The 15,479-nt window shown below is 35.9% G+C and overlaps 2 protein-coding genes across 5 annotated transcripts in view; one reads left to right on the top strand and one right to left on the bottom strand.

Moving 5' to 3' along the window:
* Positions 1 to 1,779: 1,779 nt before the first annotated feature.
* Positions 1,780 to 10,080, top strand: LOC110831462 (regulation of nuclear pre-mRNA domain-containing protein 1B). Of its 2 annotated transcripts, none has more exons than XM_022067476.2 (6): positions 1,780 to 2,063; positions 3,018 to 3,257; positions 3,851 to 4,110; positions 5,125 to 5,224; positions 5,694 to 5,869; positions 6,268 to 10,080. In XM_022067476.2, exons 1-6 carry the CDS (start codon positions 1,847 to 1,849, stop codon positions 6,415 to 6,417), a joined length of 1,143 nt encoding a protein of 380 aa, XP_021923168.1. In that variant the 5' UTR covers positions 1,780 to 1,846; the 3' UTR covers positions 6,418 to 10,080. The 2 variants fall into 2 exon arrangements, with proteins under 2 accessions (XP_021923168.1, XP_021923169.1); XM_022067477.2 differs by having other exon boundaries at positions 3,854 to 4,110.
* Oseg2 (intraflagellar transport protein Oseg2) overlaps positions 8,406 to 15,479 on the bottom strand; it is a 31,063-nt gene continuing 23,989 nt past the window's right edge. For all 3 annotated transcript variants that reach the window (XM_087356910.1, XM_087356909.1, XM_087356911.1), the window contains exons 25-30: positions 14,885 to 15,029; positions 13,718 to 13,922; positions 12,945 to 13,118; positions 11,670 to 11,885; positions 11,056 to 11,280; positions 8,406 to 10,645 (exon numbers count right to left, since the gene is read on the bottom strand). In XM_087356910.1, the coding sequence (XP_087213036.1) occupies positions 10,367 to 10,645; positions 11,056 to 11,280; positions 11,670 to 11,885; positions 12,945 to 13,118; positions 13,718 to 13,922; positions 14,885 to 15,029 (1,244 nt within the window). In that variant the 3' untranslated portion in view covers positions 8,406 to 10,366. The remainder of the gene's footprint in view (positions 10,646 to 11,055; positions 11,281 to 11,669; positions 11,886 to 12,944; positions 13,119 to 13,717; positions 13,923 to 14,884; positions 15,030 to 15,479) is intronic.

Raw genomic sequence — 15,479 nt, forward strand, 5'->3', positions numbered from 1 at the left:
ACAATAATAAAACTTATATGAATAATTAGGATGATGACAACGGCAACAAAGATTAAAATCATTAAGAAATGAAAGTCGACAAAAATTCTGAAATATTATTTGTAACGTTTAATGTGAAAGTTGCCGCCACATTTTCATAATAGACTTCACTGCGCAAAATCCTTCATAAAGAGAAAATAGTCAGGCACAAGATAGTTAAACAATTATCCGACTTATGGAATCCATCGATTACCGTATTGACGAAAGCCTACCACTGATCATATCCTAAATCACATGAATTCATTTCGCGTTGTCACACCATATTTATTATATATAAATTCCAATATTATTCTCCCCTCTACGCCTAGATATCCCATTATGTAGCTTCAGGACGTGTTTATGTCAATAAAGTAGCGTGTGATACCTTACAAAACATATCATCTGCCTAGTAGTGGGCCTCTTAGAAAAAGTGTACCAATATGAAGTTGTGAATACGATGAAAACGACAGCGTCTTTAACGTCCACAAGACAGCAAACACGAGTTTTCGGAGCCCCTGCGGCAGACAATGTGGGATAATGGCATTGGCTGTAAGTTCAAGGCGTGCATTATGGCCACACCCAAGGGCAATCATGATACAGCACCAAACTATTCGGGCGTGGACCAAGATTAATACAACTGAGCAGTAAATATATGTTCTAAACAATGGCGGAGCTTGACTTAAAACAAATTTAGCTAAATCCCGAGGCAGGGTAAGGGTTCGTGAAAATGGAAACTGAGAAAAACGTCGTACTTTACCTTCCATGATGCTCGATCACAAATTACAAAACAGCGCAGGCGAGAAATGTGGTACGGCGCGCTACGTCAAAAGTAAGTTGAGTGTTAGCAGTCGAGGTCTGGCTAACAGCTTGGTAGGTCATCATTCCCTCCATACCTCGAGTCTGAACTATAGTGTGTCTCTTCTAATTGCGCCTGCGCAAACAATCGGGGAACGTAAGCCTGAACGAGGTGGCTAACAGGTAAGTTATTGATGGCAAGCAATGACTCTGATGGGATGGTTGGTGCTGGTTAAAAATACATTTTACCTGAAGATTGCTGTCTTCTGGGTTGTTGCGCTGTGCAGTCTGGTCGATGTTAACCAACGTTTCAGAGGTCATACTGCCTCCGTCATCGGGGCGATTTTACCTGATTGGTTCTGTTGTACTGTGTTCTACACATACAGGCTTATGTCGTAGGTATATGTTTGTAACATTAATATGCTATAAAGCTTAGAAATATATATGCTAAGCATATAATGGTACACAATCTGTTTGAAAACATTTTTACACAATATCAATTTGGCGTTCATTTGAAAGATGCCTTAAGTTAATTTTGCATACCTGTATGTCATTATATCTCATACACGAGCATTAAAATTCTTAGTTTCTATATATCATCCCACTCCGAGCATATCTCCAGTTGGTGAACATTATGAAGAATATTTTGATAAAACTGATAAACGTTTTTCTCACATATCTTAACTAAATTCTTTGGATTCACGATCGACCTTTCTCAAATCACGCATTAGTATGTTATAAGCCAATATAATATAATAATAATAATAAATGTTGAATTACCTCGTCGATCTTCATGTTTGATACCAGTGAACCAGTCAGCTGAAGAACTTGCTGCATTTCTTTCACTTTATGTTTTGCATATAAAATCAGTGTACTTTGAATGTAACTCCATGCCACTTCCCGCCGACTTGTATGTGGGTTGCTCGCAGCGCTTCGAGCGGCCCAAATCTAAACTTGCTACCTCGTTTTGCGATCGAAATCGAACTCGAAACGTGTTTATACTAACGTACTCTATCCGACATACCATAAACGAATGATCAAAACAACAGAGGATCGGAATTTGGAGAATAACAGTTTGCTGTGGATGTTTATTGAGATGATGGCTGGTTTTACAGAAGGTGCTTTAGCGAAAAAGCTAGCAGATCTAAACAGTTCGCAACAGAGCATTCAGACACTTTCCTTGTGGTTAATACATCATAGGAAACATCATGCCACAATTGTAAAAGTTTGGTTCAGGGAACTTCAGAAAGGTAAGCGATTAGAATAGTGGCTAAGAGTGTATGGTTATTTACTTTTAGGATGAATGTTTTTAAGCTGCATGCTTTAGTTTTGAGTGATACATTTGCTTAACGACCGCTGTTATATTACACCAGCAATTGGTGATAGTGGATATAGATCATATTAACCAGAGAAGTAAAATTTGAGTTTCTGGGACCCCATTCTCATGTTACATTTTGAGATTGCAAATAACTACGTACTTGTGACAGTTTACAATCTTTGTTTGGTTATATTTATTGAAAACGGAAAGACATTTATTAAAGAAAGTTACTTGTTTACGTATCTTTCAAATAATAGTTCGAAAACAAGTTTTATAACACCCTTGTAATAGATAATTTCTGTCCGCCGAGTGTTGAAGCCCTACTTGCATCATATTGATACATGATTATGTCAGAAAGTTATACAAGATTCTCAGGCATTTAAACAGTCAGGTATTGTTGTGCATAGCTACTAGCTTTGAATTTCAGACATGTAACTTGTCATTGGTGATTTTCACCCATCATATGATTTGATGTGTTTGGGCAGAGATTCGAAATTTGTACTTATTGCCGAAAGAACATTTGTTAACTATTTAACGTGAGATAGTAACTATATATACCTGCTTTAACATTCAGTAATTGCAGTTTGCCCACAGAGTATTTATGGATTTTGTATGATTCTCACAATAAACAGAAATAATTTGGTGAAACAGCATAATCCAGATGATCTTTGTAATGGAGAAGTATTGGAGGTATGAGTTATATAGAAGAGGTTCCTACTTTAAAGGGTCAGTGCAGATTTCTAATTTGAATTACTGTTATTTATTTTTATACTCTGTATGGAAAAAGTGGGAAGATAAATAATTGTACTCGAGTCTGAAATGGAGAGAGTATGCATGTGACATTAGTGAAACCAGCAGTTTATTTATATATATGCTTTCATTGCAGCTAAAGATCATAGGAAGTTAACATTTATGTATCTGGCCAATGATGTTATTCAAAATAGTAAGAAGAAAGGTCCAGAATTTGGGCAAGAATTTGGAAATGTTCTCAGAAAAGCATTTGAAAATATGGCAGTTCCTGAAAGTGATGAGAAAACGAGAAAAAGTATTGAAAGGATTCTACAAATATGGGAAGAAAGAAGTGTATATGATCCAAAGCTCATAAAAGAATTCAGACGAGGTTTGGGTAAGTATGGAAAAGTGGTTCACATGCTTGTATTATGAGCTGTAGAATTCTCAGAGTAGCATCTATATCATGGTAGCACACTAATATAAGATAAAAAGATCTCATAGTATACCAAGACATGTATTATCAGAAGAGTATGTATATACATAAACTATGTTCATATTATTCTTCAAATTATTATTATAATTTTCATTCATCAGGCTCAATGTAATTTTCATTACAGTTCATAGAGCAGTTTCTTAAATTATCATTTTGGGAATGTGTAATAAATGAGAAGAGTACTCTCACTGCTTTTTCCACAGTTTACAAATTAATTTTAAATATGTAGAAACAGATTTGAATTAAAAATGTTGCAACACATATTGTCTCATGTTGGGGAAGTTTTTTTTATAAACATTGATTTATGGGTAGGAAGGTACAAGCTTTTAGTATAGCAGAGATGAAAACACAGAAGATTGAATTCAAGTATAATTTTATGGTAGCTTCAAATGATTTTGGCATAAAAATTCCTTTGGATCAAAAGGAATATGAGTTTGTGATATATTGAATTGGCTAGTCTAACATTTGTTTCAATATTTATGCATGACTCCAAGCAGAAGGAGGAAGTCAAAGAGAGGGGTCACCTCCCAAGAAAAAAGTTAAGGTGGTGGAAAATGTCAGACCAGAGACAGATAAAACACCTACCAAGAGAGTGGCCGTTGGCAGATCCAGGTCTCCTATTAGAGAACGCAAGAAGTCTGAGACAGAAGTAGAAATTGAGGTAGATGGGATGAAGGAGTTACATGTCACGCTGTCGCCAAGAACTCCAGCTGGAGACCCTCCTGAACCTGAGGAGCTCATTAAAGCTTTGATGGTGAGAGGACAGTTTTAAATTGAGAATATGTTACAGATTAAGTTGGAAATGAGTGGTCAGGTTCATGCTCAGTTGCTGTACCATTGGGGAAAAAGCCCCTAGTACTTGTTAGAGTAGGAGGATTACAGAACTGATATGCACATGGTGAAGAGAATAATCCTGCCCATGCCAGGATTCAAACCTGGTCATCCACCCTGTAGCCAGTCACTTTATTGAGTTACCTCAGTTCATAATTAGTAGTCAAGATATAACATTATACATTTAAATACAGAGATTTGAATTACACTTATATTCCTGATAATTCTTACTGTCAGTTATTGTTATTGTGCAGGAAATGTATATGAAAGTTATAAAATTTTAGTTTGAGAAAGTTACATATTGAAGAGTTTCATAATTTCTTCTCTTTGTCTAATGTTATTTAGGATACTTAAAGCAAGGAAGATGAGCACATGTAGTGTGCATGGTAAAGATAAGATATGCATGCAAAAATTTGTAGAAAACCTATAGGAAAGTAGCCATTTAGAGACCTACACATAAAGAGGAAGATAATATTAAACATACATAAATATGATGCGAGGGTGTACTGAATTCAACTGACTCAGGATAGAGGCCTGGCTACTTAATTATTGATACTAAAGAATAAATAGGCTAATTGAATTTGAAGGTGTTGCTGTCTGATGAAAAATGTTGGTGCTTAATGGAAAATGTCAGTACGTAACTAATGATATTTTAGAAGTGAATAAAATGCAAAAATTATAGACTAGACAAGCTATATTATTTAAAAATGTGGACTGAATTTCCCTTAGAAATATTCAGAAAATAAAATAATAATCTCTGTTAGAAATTTTAAAATGTTAGGAATCCTTATATAGTAAATGCCACATCCATGAAAAATTTAGAAAGTTATACACTCTTAAAAAAAATGGGGAATTTTAAAATATGTTCAGTAAATGCAACCTTATAGCTCATAATATTATACAATACACTCAGCCTTGATTTGTTCATTTGTTTTAGGATCTAGAAAATTCTGCATCCAGTGATGCGCTTGTCAGAGAAAAGATCGCCAGCTTGCCTCCAGAGGTTTCAGAAATTGGACTACTTTCTAAACTAGAAGGTAATTTTTGCAGGGAATAGTTCTTACAATGTTCATTGCTAATTTAATGTGGATAACATTGTGCAGGAATAACAGAATGAAACTGCATACTAAACATATTGGTATGATCAGCTGGGATTATAATGCTGAGTGGAAATGAGGTGTGTCAAAATATACTGTGTGCAGGAAGAATATATTCACTTTACTGCTTCGAACTACACCGTGCAGGGAACAGGTTTAAAGTTAAAATAATTATATTATGAACATAGTTTATGTAAATATACATAATTCATATACACACAGAAGAAATATATGATTTTTGAGGTTCTCATGGAGATCAAGGTGTCAGATGTGATCTGGATCGTGACACCATGTGGTCTTGTAGGTGGTAACCACTCTATGCCATGAAATACTAAACTATACTTTAATATGCTGTCACTGCAATAGGGTTGAAATGGGCAGCTGCTTTTGATAGTTTTTCTACTTACAGATAAAGCATCAGCAGAGAAGTTATCAGTCCAGGTGAATGAAGCAGTGCATTTGTTGACAGACTACAACAGTAGACTGGCATCAGAGATGGAGTACCGCAAGAAACTAACCACCATGCTGAAGGACTTTCTCCAAGCACAGAAAGACTTGCTTGCTCAAGCTGAACACAGGCTAGAGGTGAAAACTTACAGTTAAACAAGTGTTTTGTCAATAAGGAGAATTAGTGACCTGATGGTCTCAGGTTAAGTTACTGAATTTCTAAGTAAAAGGTCTCTTGTTCGAGACCATTTGAATGTTGCGCAGATTTTTCTGCATACCTCCTCTTCCCTTATCTGTGACAAAGATAAAACTTTTGACTAGTTTTTGTGAACACAGTAATGAAATTTACAGAGAATTTATAGACTGATAATAGAACATTAAAATGTACAAAGATGGGGTTGCCTTTAGTAGCATGGTGGTTGTACCATGTTTAATAAAACACCACCACTTGATTCAAAAGTCATTGGGGAAGACAGGCATGATGACAGTATAAGCCTGTTTGCTCAGAAATAAAACCAATTGCTTCTTTATTACAGGAATATACAGAGAAGCTACAGAAGGTTTATGTGGTGAGACAAGAGGTGAAGTCCCATATACAGAATCTCCCTGACCTCACACAACTCCCAGATGTGACAGGGGGCTTAGCACCTCTCCCATCTGCGGGGGACCTCTTCAGCATGCACTGACGAAGTTAATTCCAAAAAACGAATTGACTCTAAATCAGCAATGCAGAGTGCATTGTACATGTGTACAGAAACTTCCATTATTTTGCATTGTTGTTATTAAATGAATACAGAAGACGTGCCTGCCTAATATGTTTCAGTGTTGTAGAATACACAGCCTCCTGTATTTATATTAGTGATAATGTAAGTATACACAGGGTTCCCACAAATACTGAGAAATTGTAGACCAAAAAAATTGTTCCTGTGGCAGAGGTTTTGTCTAACATGACCGCAGAGCCACATTCAGTCGTGTGGGTGTTATGACTAGATGTGTTATGTTGAGCCACTGTAATCTCTGATTTTACATATTTAATATATGAGTAAAATAGGCATAAACAGGCATTTTTACACTTCTTAGTAGTAATGTTTATGACTGGCAAAAGGTATCAGACAAGAAAGTTTAATCATTTACAATTAATAATTAAGTAATTAATTTGTTTATGGTTTCACAGTAAGTCACAAGAATAACTTCAGGATTGCTGGGATAAAAATGCACGTCTTTTCTTGTCTTGAGTAAGTTTGTAAGCTGAGTAAAATCTCATGTTCACTGATGTACCTGGTGCATATTTCAGGTTTTGGAAATAATGTTGCCAAAGTTCAATGCATAATGTGTATTACCAAAATTGAATCCTCGTATGTCACACGTCTGGTTTTTTATGTATGAATTTAAAAAAGCGTACATGGTATTTGGATAAATACAGTCTACCTCTCTAGGGTATTATAAAATACAACGCTGGCCCCTCTCTGAGGTGTAGTTATGAACCTGAAGCAGGCCATTAAAAAGTAGACTTAAGTGACAGTACTAATGGAAATAATGATGAAAGAGCTTGTAAAAGTGGTAGTATGGGCTTTGTCCATCATCTATATTTCAGTACAATTACGTTTCAGAAGCTGGATCATCTTGGGGGGGGGGGGGGGGGGGGGGACAAAAACCCTAGCTGTCTGGCCCCCTGGTTAAGCTAGTCTCAGACCAGGGTTTCTGTCCTTGTCCTTCCTTTTTTTACTGGAAGATGGAAGAAAATCCAGCTTCTGAAATGCAATTTTATTGAAACATCGGCAGACCATGGACAAAGTCTAAAACACCACTTTTACAGATTATAATGTACCATCATTAGAAACCTTCAGATTTCATTTATAAAAGGGCTTCTTCATATACCTCACCACAGTAGCCTGAATATAAGGCAACCTCCTACTTTCAGAAACCATGGGGAAATATAAAGGAGGATGTGGTGGACAGGACATGTGTCACACATGGAGAAGATGAAAAATGCACACACAAGTTTGGTTGGAAAGCTTGAAGCAAAGAGACCACTTAGATGACCTAGGCATAGATGGGAGGATACTAAGAAAATGGATTTCAGGCAAGTAGGGTTGGAGGGTGTCTATTGAATTCATCTGGGTAAGGACGGACTGGTGGCAGGCCCTTGTGAACATGGTAATGAACCTTCAGGCCCCATTAAAGCTGGACTTACTTGACTAGCTGAACGTACAATTAGCTTATCAGGAAGGACTCTGCTCTATATAATTTAGTTTCAACATTTAATTTTGGCTGTTTGGATTCTAGTATCAGACATCCCATTTCTCAGCTTTTTTCTCTTAACCCAGTAGTGGGCAGATATCATTACAGGATATATGGGAGACATGTTTGACTATTTCAGTGTAGCTGCACAATTGTGTGAAACCTGGAATGTCATTATATGTACCAAGGACTTTTTCCTGTCAGGGCACAATGGTATCCGTTACTAATGAAGGAATCAAAAAATTGTATGGTCATGAAGAAATTATTTGGATGGCTTTTACGAGTTAAAATCAGCATTATTGTTTTATATCTTAAAGCTATTTTGTGTGTGTTTGATTCAACAAATAATCCCCATTATAAGATCTGAGTACCAAAACCTTTATTTATGCAAGAAAGTACTGTATTTACTCACGATGAAGCAAAGTATACTACATCATTATAACATGTCTTTACTTCCAAAGATGTTTCTACTTTATTACATGCAATTAAGTCATTGAAGTATTCATATTTTACAAATGACCACCAAAGTTTGGATAAGTTGGATATGAATGGGAACCCTGATGTATTAATAAAAGAGAAGGCAGCAAAATATTATAGCCTTAAATCCATGATTCCTATAATCAAAACACAAAGGCAAACAAATTTTAAGTTATAGAACATTTCCATATATTAAATCACAAAAGAGTTTGTTGTGTATTTTAGAAGTGCAAAAAATCTGTGAAACAGAGTGTTATCTGTGTTCTTGTATATGTGTAAAACATTGTGTATTATTTTATGCACACCTGTTAAAATCAGTTTACTAATTTTTTTATACATAATTTGTGGACAAACCTGCAATAGAATGTTTATAGTTTGGCATTCTTTCTAGATGAACTTTGATAAAAGCCACAAATTTGTTTCAGTTGCTAACCCAGAAAAAAATTTGTGATAGTACACATATGAATGTTATGTGGATGAAATCTGTGTGTATCTTATATGAAAATGTATGGTGGTATGTGACATGACTGATTATTGCACAAGAGACTGAACAGTATGTGTATAGAGAGCCATTACCAAACCATTTAATTTTTAATATATAAACTTTATCGTGGGATAAATTATTATGTTCAGAATATAAAAAGCAAAAGTTTAGCTTAAAAATTTCCTGAACTTCAAAATATTTTCATTTGCACTCTTTAGTTTATACTATGCTACTACTAATAGTTCCAGTCACCTGTAGAAGTCACTATTTCCAGAAGGTATGATTATGAAAGCTGTTATTGCTGTAATATTTTTATTGTAGCATTTATGAATATAAAATAAAATAGCTTAGTACATGAAGAAATCCTGTGATGTATTCTGGAGCCCTGTTGTTCAACCCACACGATATCCTTACGAACGTATGATGCCAATAACCAAAATTGTGAGAAATTTAAATAAATTTTAATATTAGGTGTCCTACTTTTATATTTAACACTGTATCATTATATACACTACCACCCAATCAGTATAAAAGACCAAGGAATTTAATATTATATTGTATATAGCTACAAATAATTGGTTCTGTGGTAATATTGTCTACCCATTGAACTAAAAATCACAGAAAATTTCAAGAATGAGAAACATATCTATAACTATTTGGAAACAGACATTATTAGGAGAGTTGATTACTTTTAGATATAATGTGTAAGATTACAAAATTATTCAAGGGTACTAGTCTCAACATTGCTTTGTGAATTAATAATGATATACAGTCTTAAGAACCAAAACCTGTATACTGAACCCAACAATCACTGCGTAAACACATCTGAGAATTTTATCATGCCCTTTCAATCTTGATGTTTTACAGAAAAATCTGTTAAGGTTGCATATTTATACATTTTCCAAGTTACCATAATTCTAAATCACAACATTTCCTTAAGGGTTTATATTTTTCTTTAAAGTGAAAGATTATAGCGTGATACAAGAGTACGAACTACCATACTGATAATAAGAAGTGGTATATGATTTGTGTCTCAAAAATAAGACTAGAATATCACTTACCTATGCAACACTAAGAATGAGCAAAAAATGTAATATACAAACTGTAATGAACAATAAAGTAATAGGAGGTACCTTGTTTAACCTTGTCCAGGTTGCCATCAGTCTGCTTTCATTGTTTTCCCCAGTCACCCTAGAATACCATGATAGTACCTTGAAATAGGTCATGATATCATTCCAGACTCATACCTGCTACTTTCTGTATATATATAAAAATACAGTGACATTTCCATTTTTGCAACAGTGATATAAGGACGGAGGCATAACATTTCTAAAATTACACTTTTTTAATCCCTGTCAAGATTCACTCTGGCACAATGTAGCACCAATTAACCAACTTTACCAGAATATACTGTAAAATAATATCTGCACCTTTTACTGAAATGAGAAGCTAGGAGACCCTCCACACCATTCTCCAATGAATGATAGGACATCAGTTATGTGTGTTTCAGGAGCCATCTTCGCAGCCATCATGAGCTTGTTCCAGTCATCCCTGTTGGCCTGCTTCCCTTGACGTTTGAATTCGATGGGTTTACGTCCCCTGTCAGAGAGCACAGGGAAACCAGACACAACACAAGGTAAAGCAGGAGGACCTGATCTGTTAGGTGAAGTTAGGGATGAAGGAGTTAGACCACGTTCATCCATGGGCAAAACCTGAAGGCAATGCACAGAGAAGATACCAATTAAAACCTGTATATAACAAAGATAATCAGTAACAAAGAAGATCAAACTTCTCAATGAGGTACAGCATAACAAACCAACTTCATGGTGCAGTATCTTCCTTGGGGAAACTGACATATTCAACTGGTTAAGAAATTCCATCCTTTTATGGAACCTGAAAGTGCCTTAACAGGTAAAAGTGGAAACCTACAGAGATTTTACCAACTCCCAATTTAATGTTATATATATATATAAAACATTAAATATATATAAATAAAGAATAAAACAGTTGTCCCCGAGTCCCACTAATTTATATTATTGGTTATAATCACTGGACATTTAAATATAAATGGATGAAGAGAATGTTCTGATACATCCTTATTAACTTGCATTCTTGCACCCACCTGATCAACCTTCTGGTCTATGGAAATGGCCAGCACCCATTCTTTGATGTCCTCCTGTTGCTGTGATGAAATGTGAAGAGACGCTGGTAATGGAATTTCTATGGGGAAGTCAGTGTTGGTAAAGTCACTGTTGTCAAGCAAATCCAGGTTACCCTCCTCAATTGCTTCACACAGATCCAGGTAATGGTTCAGGAACACAAATGCTTCACTCTCTTGCCCAACAGCCTGTGAATACCACAGCCCATCAAACAATTAGATGACCTACAGCTTCCTATTACTGGGCTGAATATTCAATTATTTTTCACTAAATGGTTGGTTATTTTCTTTCAGAAGAAGTAAAGTTAACACTCTGATAACACGAATGTAAAGGAAGTTGATATGAATTATGAATACAGACAGCATCAATGATCCAAATTATAAAACCGATGCAGAACAGGAAAAGCAAATTCACGAATACTTACATACATGTTGGGTGAAGAATAAAGGAATATATTATCACTGAACAGTCAAACATACAGACAAGTATTATTTTAAAGGTAAATTGAAATTTTAAAATAACAATTAGTTTCTGTAAATAATGTGCAGTTTTTACATTTTAGCAATATAGTACTCACTCTGCAATCAACACCAGCTTCACAGAATGCCTTATCTGCAGGGATAATGTCTGTGTGTCTGAGGAGTGAGGTGGACAGTTTGGCCACCAGGTGATCCAGCGTCTTTATTTCCCTGCTGGCAGTACGGGTTGCATAGTAATGACTGATCACCAGCAGAGTGTCAAACTCGTCATGCAGAGCACTACCAGCTTCAGAAGAAGTCTTCATGGCTTCTGTCTTCATAATGAGAGCATTTAGTTATGATCAAATATCAATCAAGAAAGCTTATAAAATACATATATATATTGCTTCACTACAATATGAAACTGGTATTATACTGCTACTGTATATTTGTGAGCCACAACTTTTAACGTCTCATTCTAATGTTGAGATATGTCATTACTACTGTTAGGTGCATCTTGAAACAAATTTTGAAAGAAAAACAAATTAATTTCATCAAGCCTGTCTTTCCATCTGTAACAACTCCCATACTATGGGACTAATTTTGATAAATCTCAGTATGGTAAATAAGTTTTGTCAAGTCACTTTAATTTTGCTTTGGTTTATTTAAGATCTACTTTACTTGAATGTCTAAATTAACTTTTATATTATCCTGTCAGTCCTTTGACATATTCAGATGAAACTTAATAGCTACAGAATTTATATTACATGAGTATTACCTGGGGAAGTTTGATTTATTTTAATTAATTTTGAGGCCCACTTTACTTGGAGTATTAAGGCAATTTTTGGCATTTACTTGAAAGAGAAGGAACTAGAAAACAAACATGCAGTCAAAATCTGCAGCTTTCTGATGCATTTGATAAGTAAAATTTTCTTTTGGACTTCGGTCATTGTCTATATTATTAAATAATACAACTACAACATTTCGGAAGCTAAAATCTGTTTCCATCTTCAGGTAACAAGTAGGGGGAAGGGGAAGAGAGGACAACTCAACCATGGGGTCCAACAGATAGGCCTTCTTCCTCTTTTCTATCATTTCTATTTGAAGACACAAGCAGAATCCAATTTCCACAACAATCTAGTTTTATTATTTTATAATTTATGCAGTGGACAAGTCATAAAGAAGAATTTTACAAATTAAGAGAGATACATGTATTCATAAAATATAGCACTTATGTTTTACAGAGCAAAATACTCCAAATTAGAATGCATTTTTCCATTGCAGTCTTCCTTTCAATTTCAGTAAAAGATAATGTGTTTTCAATGAAAACTGGAAACAGATGGGAATGTATGAAGCTTTCTATCACAAAGAAACCAAACTGAAATTATTCTTACCAGACTGAGTAACATGTTCCGCAGCTGTGCCCAGGTGTTGTAAGCATCTGGCCCACTTAAGCTAGACATATTGAATATGTCCATTGCAATGCGTTTATAGATATTATAGTTCTGAAGATACAATGGTGCACCATACTTCACATATAGGCCCAAAGCCTCCAGTGGATAACCATCCTACATTGGAAAATCAGAAGGCTGGTGTAGCAATGACACTTGTACAATATCAATAACATGTAGATGCAATTATTATTTCAGAACTACTATTAATTTATATAATTCTAACCATCTGATTTTATATTGTATGTTTATTGTGATGGCTGTCTTCTGGATTGTAGTGCCATGTAGTCTGGTACAAGTTTACCAATGTTTCAGAGGTCCTTGCTGTCTCCATCATTAGGGGCTTGATGATAGAGGTAGCAAGGACCTCTGAAATATTGGAAAACTTGTACCAGACTACATGGTACTACAATCCAGAAGACAGCCATCTTCATTCAGTTACCAGATAAGGGATACTGTCTAATGGTATTACATCATGCCTTTGCTTAGGTAATCACTATGCTATGAAGAGTATGGAGAGATGGAGGCTAAGCACTCTTAATCTTAGGATTGGATTCAGTTGAGTGGTTAGCTGCATTCCCCCACCAGGTACCCATTGGACAGGAGGCTTAGTAAGCCCCTGAGATAATTTAGATCAGAGGTTCTTAGAAGATGGTTAGTTATTTACTCAATTAATTTATTTTTCAATTAGTCACTCAATCTGAAATGTGCCTTACCTTGATCAGTTGTGTGGCATACAGTGCCACATACTTGTGCAGCACCTGAGATCCATTCTGCTTAGCTGTTTCAAGACATTTGACCCACTGACCCTGCTCTGCCAAAAGGTCCAAAGCTCCAATAATGTCCACATCTGCCAACTGTTCAGCCCGGCCTTGTCTCCTGAGCCAGTCCTTGTATCGCTCATCCACATAGTCTTCATAACTTAGCAATTATAATAAGAGGAAAGCTGAGAAGTAAAGCTCTCCCACTATACTCCATATAGGTACTTGGGGGGGGAGAGGTGGTATAGCTCGTACTTATTCTTCACCTCGGCTCTAGATGGGGGTGAGTGGTCAGCATCACGCCATGGCCGTGCTTTACCCTTGGGAAAGGGCCCCGGTACCCATTGAATAGGAGGTTGGGTGGGCCCCATAACTGGTCTGGATGCAGAGGCTAGAGGAAAAATTCTATTCATACCTCACCTTGACCTGTCCAATGTTAAGAATGGACTATTGTTTTTATGACATGAACACTGAAAAAATTACAGGATAATGCAAGCTCCCAGGTACAGGACAGATAATGGCAGATATCCAAGTAAAAGGTAGACAATGATGAGATGAGTCTCTCTCTGATATTACTGTCAAAAATGATAGTCTTTCGAAGATGGCAATCTTCAGACTCACTGCTGTGAAAACCTCAAATCCTACATGATAGTCTTTTGTGAAGAAATGGAAATATATCTAACCTGCATAATTTTAAGCAGCTATTTTATCCCTTCTACGCAAGGGCATATAAAAGGGAAAGAAAATGGAGCACTTATCTAGAAACCCACTGAAAATACAAAACCAGCATTAGCTATTCTCTAGCAATATATACTTTTTATCACCACAGTAGCACAGAAAACTTAAATAGTTAACAGCAAGTAAAGACAGATAAACTAGTCACAATGTAACTATGTAAAATAATTTGAACATTTTTTTAACGCATCTCAGAACAAGAGTTATAAATAGAAATCAGGTTCATGACTATACTAGGAAAAAATGATATTCATGAAATGCTTATTACGAGGGTGTTTCAAAAAGTAACAGCAAATTAAATATTTTGAGATATATAAATGTTTTGTACTGTTTATTCCAGACAGGAGAACAAAATTTCCACTCATGGTATTACAATGAGAACTATACCTTGGTTCTAGCTCCTTCGCTACTCTTTTAGCCTTGATCCAATCCTCAGCATGGATGAATGTGTCAATAGCCTCCTTAATCAGATCTACTCCCAGATACACATGAGCTGCGAGGTTGTGTTGTTGTATATCCAATAAACGTGGTCCTGTATATTACAAAAGGCTATTACACATGCAGACACAAGAGCAGAACCATGACTAATGTGTCACTTCACCGACAGTCACCTGTCGTTTATCCAGAATCATGGCACAGACTCTTTCAATGTTTTCCTCAGTAGTGGATGTGGGGGCTGATCATTCATGTCACACTTGTGCCACCATTTGTGAACATGGTTATCCATTCGTATACACTTCGCTGTGATAAAGCCCTGTTTTCATACTGTCCTGAAAGTCTGCGATGGATTTCAGCTCCTGCTACAGCTCAGTTCACAGAAATCGTATAATTGCACACTGATCTTATTTGGTGCATACGGAGAGCAAAGCAACCATTTTATTTCTACTACTATTACACTACAACTGACTGGCCAAGATCGAAAGTATTTCGCAATAACGTATGTTCATACTTCTATCTGCGCACAAAATAAGCAGTGCAGCCA

Source organism: Zootermopsis nevadensis, unplaced genomic scaffold, assembly GCF_977971745.1.
Source record: "Zootermopsis nevadensis isolate Lab colony 2312 unplaced genomic scaffold, Znev_1.0 Znev_ptg000028l, whole genome shotgun sequence".
Taxonomy (NCBI): domain Eukaryota; kingdom Metazoa; phylum Arthropoda; class Insecta; order Blattodea; family Termopsidae; genus Zootermopsis; species Zootermopsis nevadensis.

Bases quoted from the DNA above. Each gene is read 5' to 3' on its own strand.
- LOC110831462 (XM_022067476.2), top strand. From the start codon at position 1,847: ATGATCAAAACAACAGAGGATCGGAATTTGGAGAATAACAGTTTGCTG. The intron at 2,064-3,017 runs GTAAGCGATTAG...CTTTCATTGCAG, and splicing joins GTTCAGGGAACTTCAGAAAG to CTAAAGATCATAGGAAGTTA. The intron at 5,870-6,267 runs GTGAAAACTTAC...TCTTTATTACAG, and splicing joins AAGCTGAACACAGGCTAGAG to GAATATACAGAGAAGCTACA.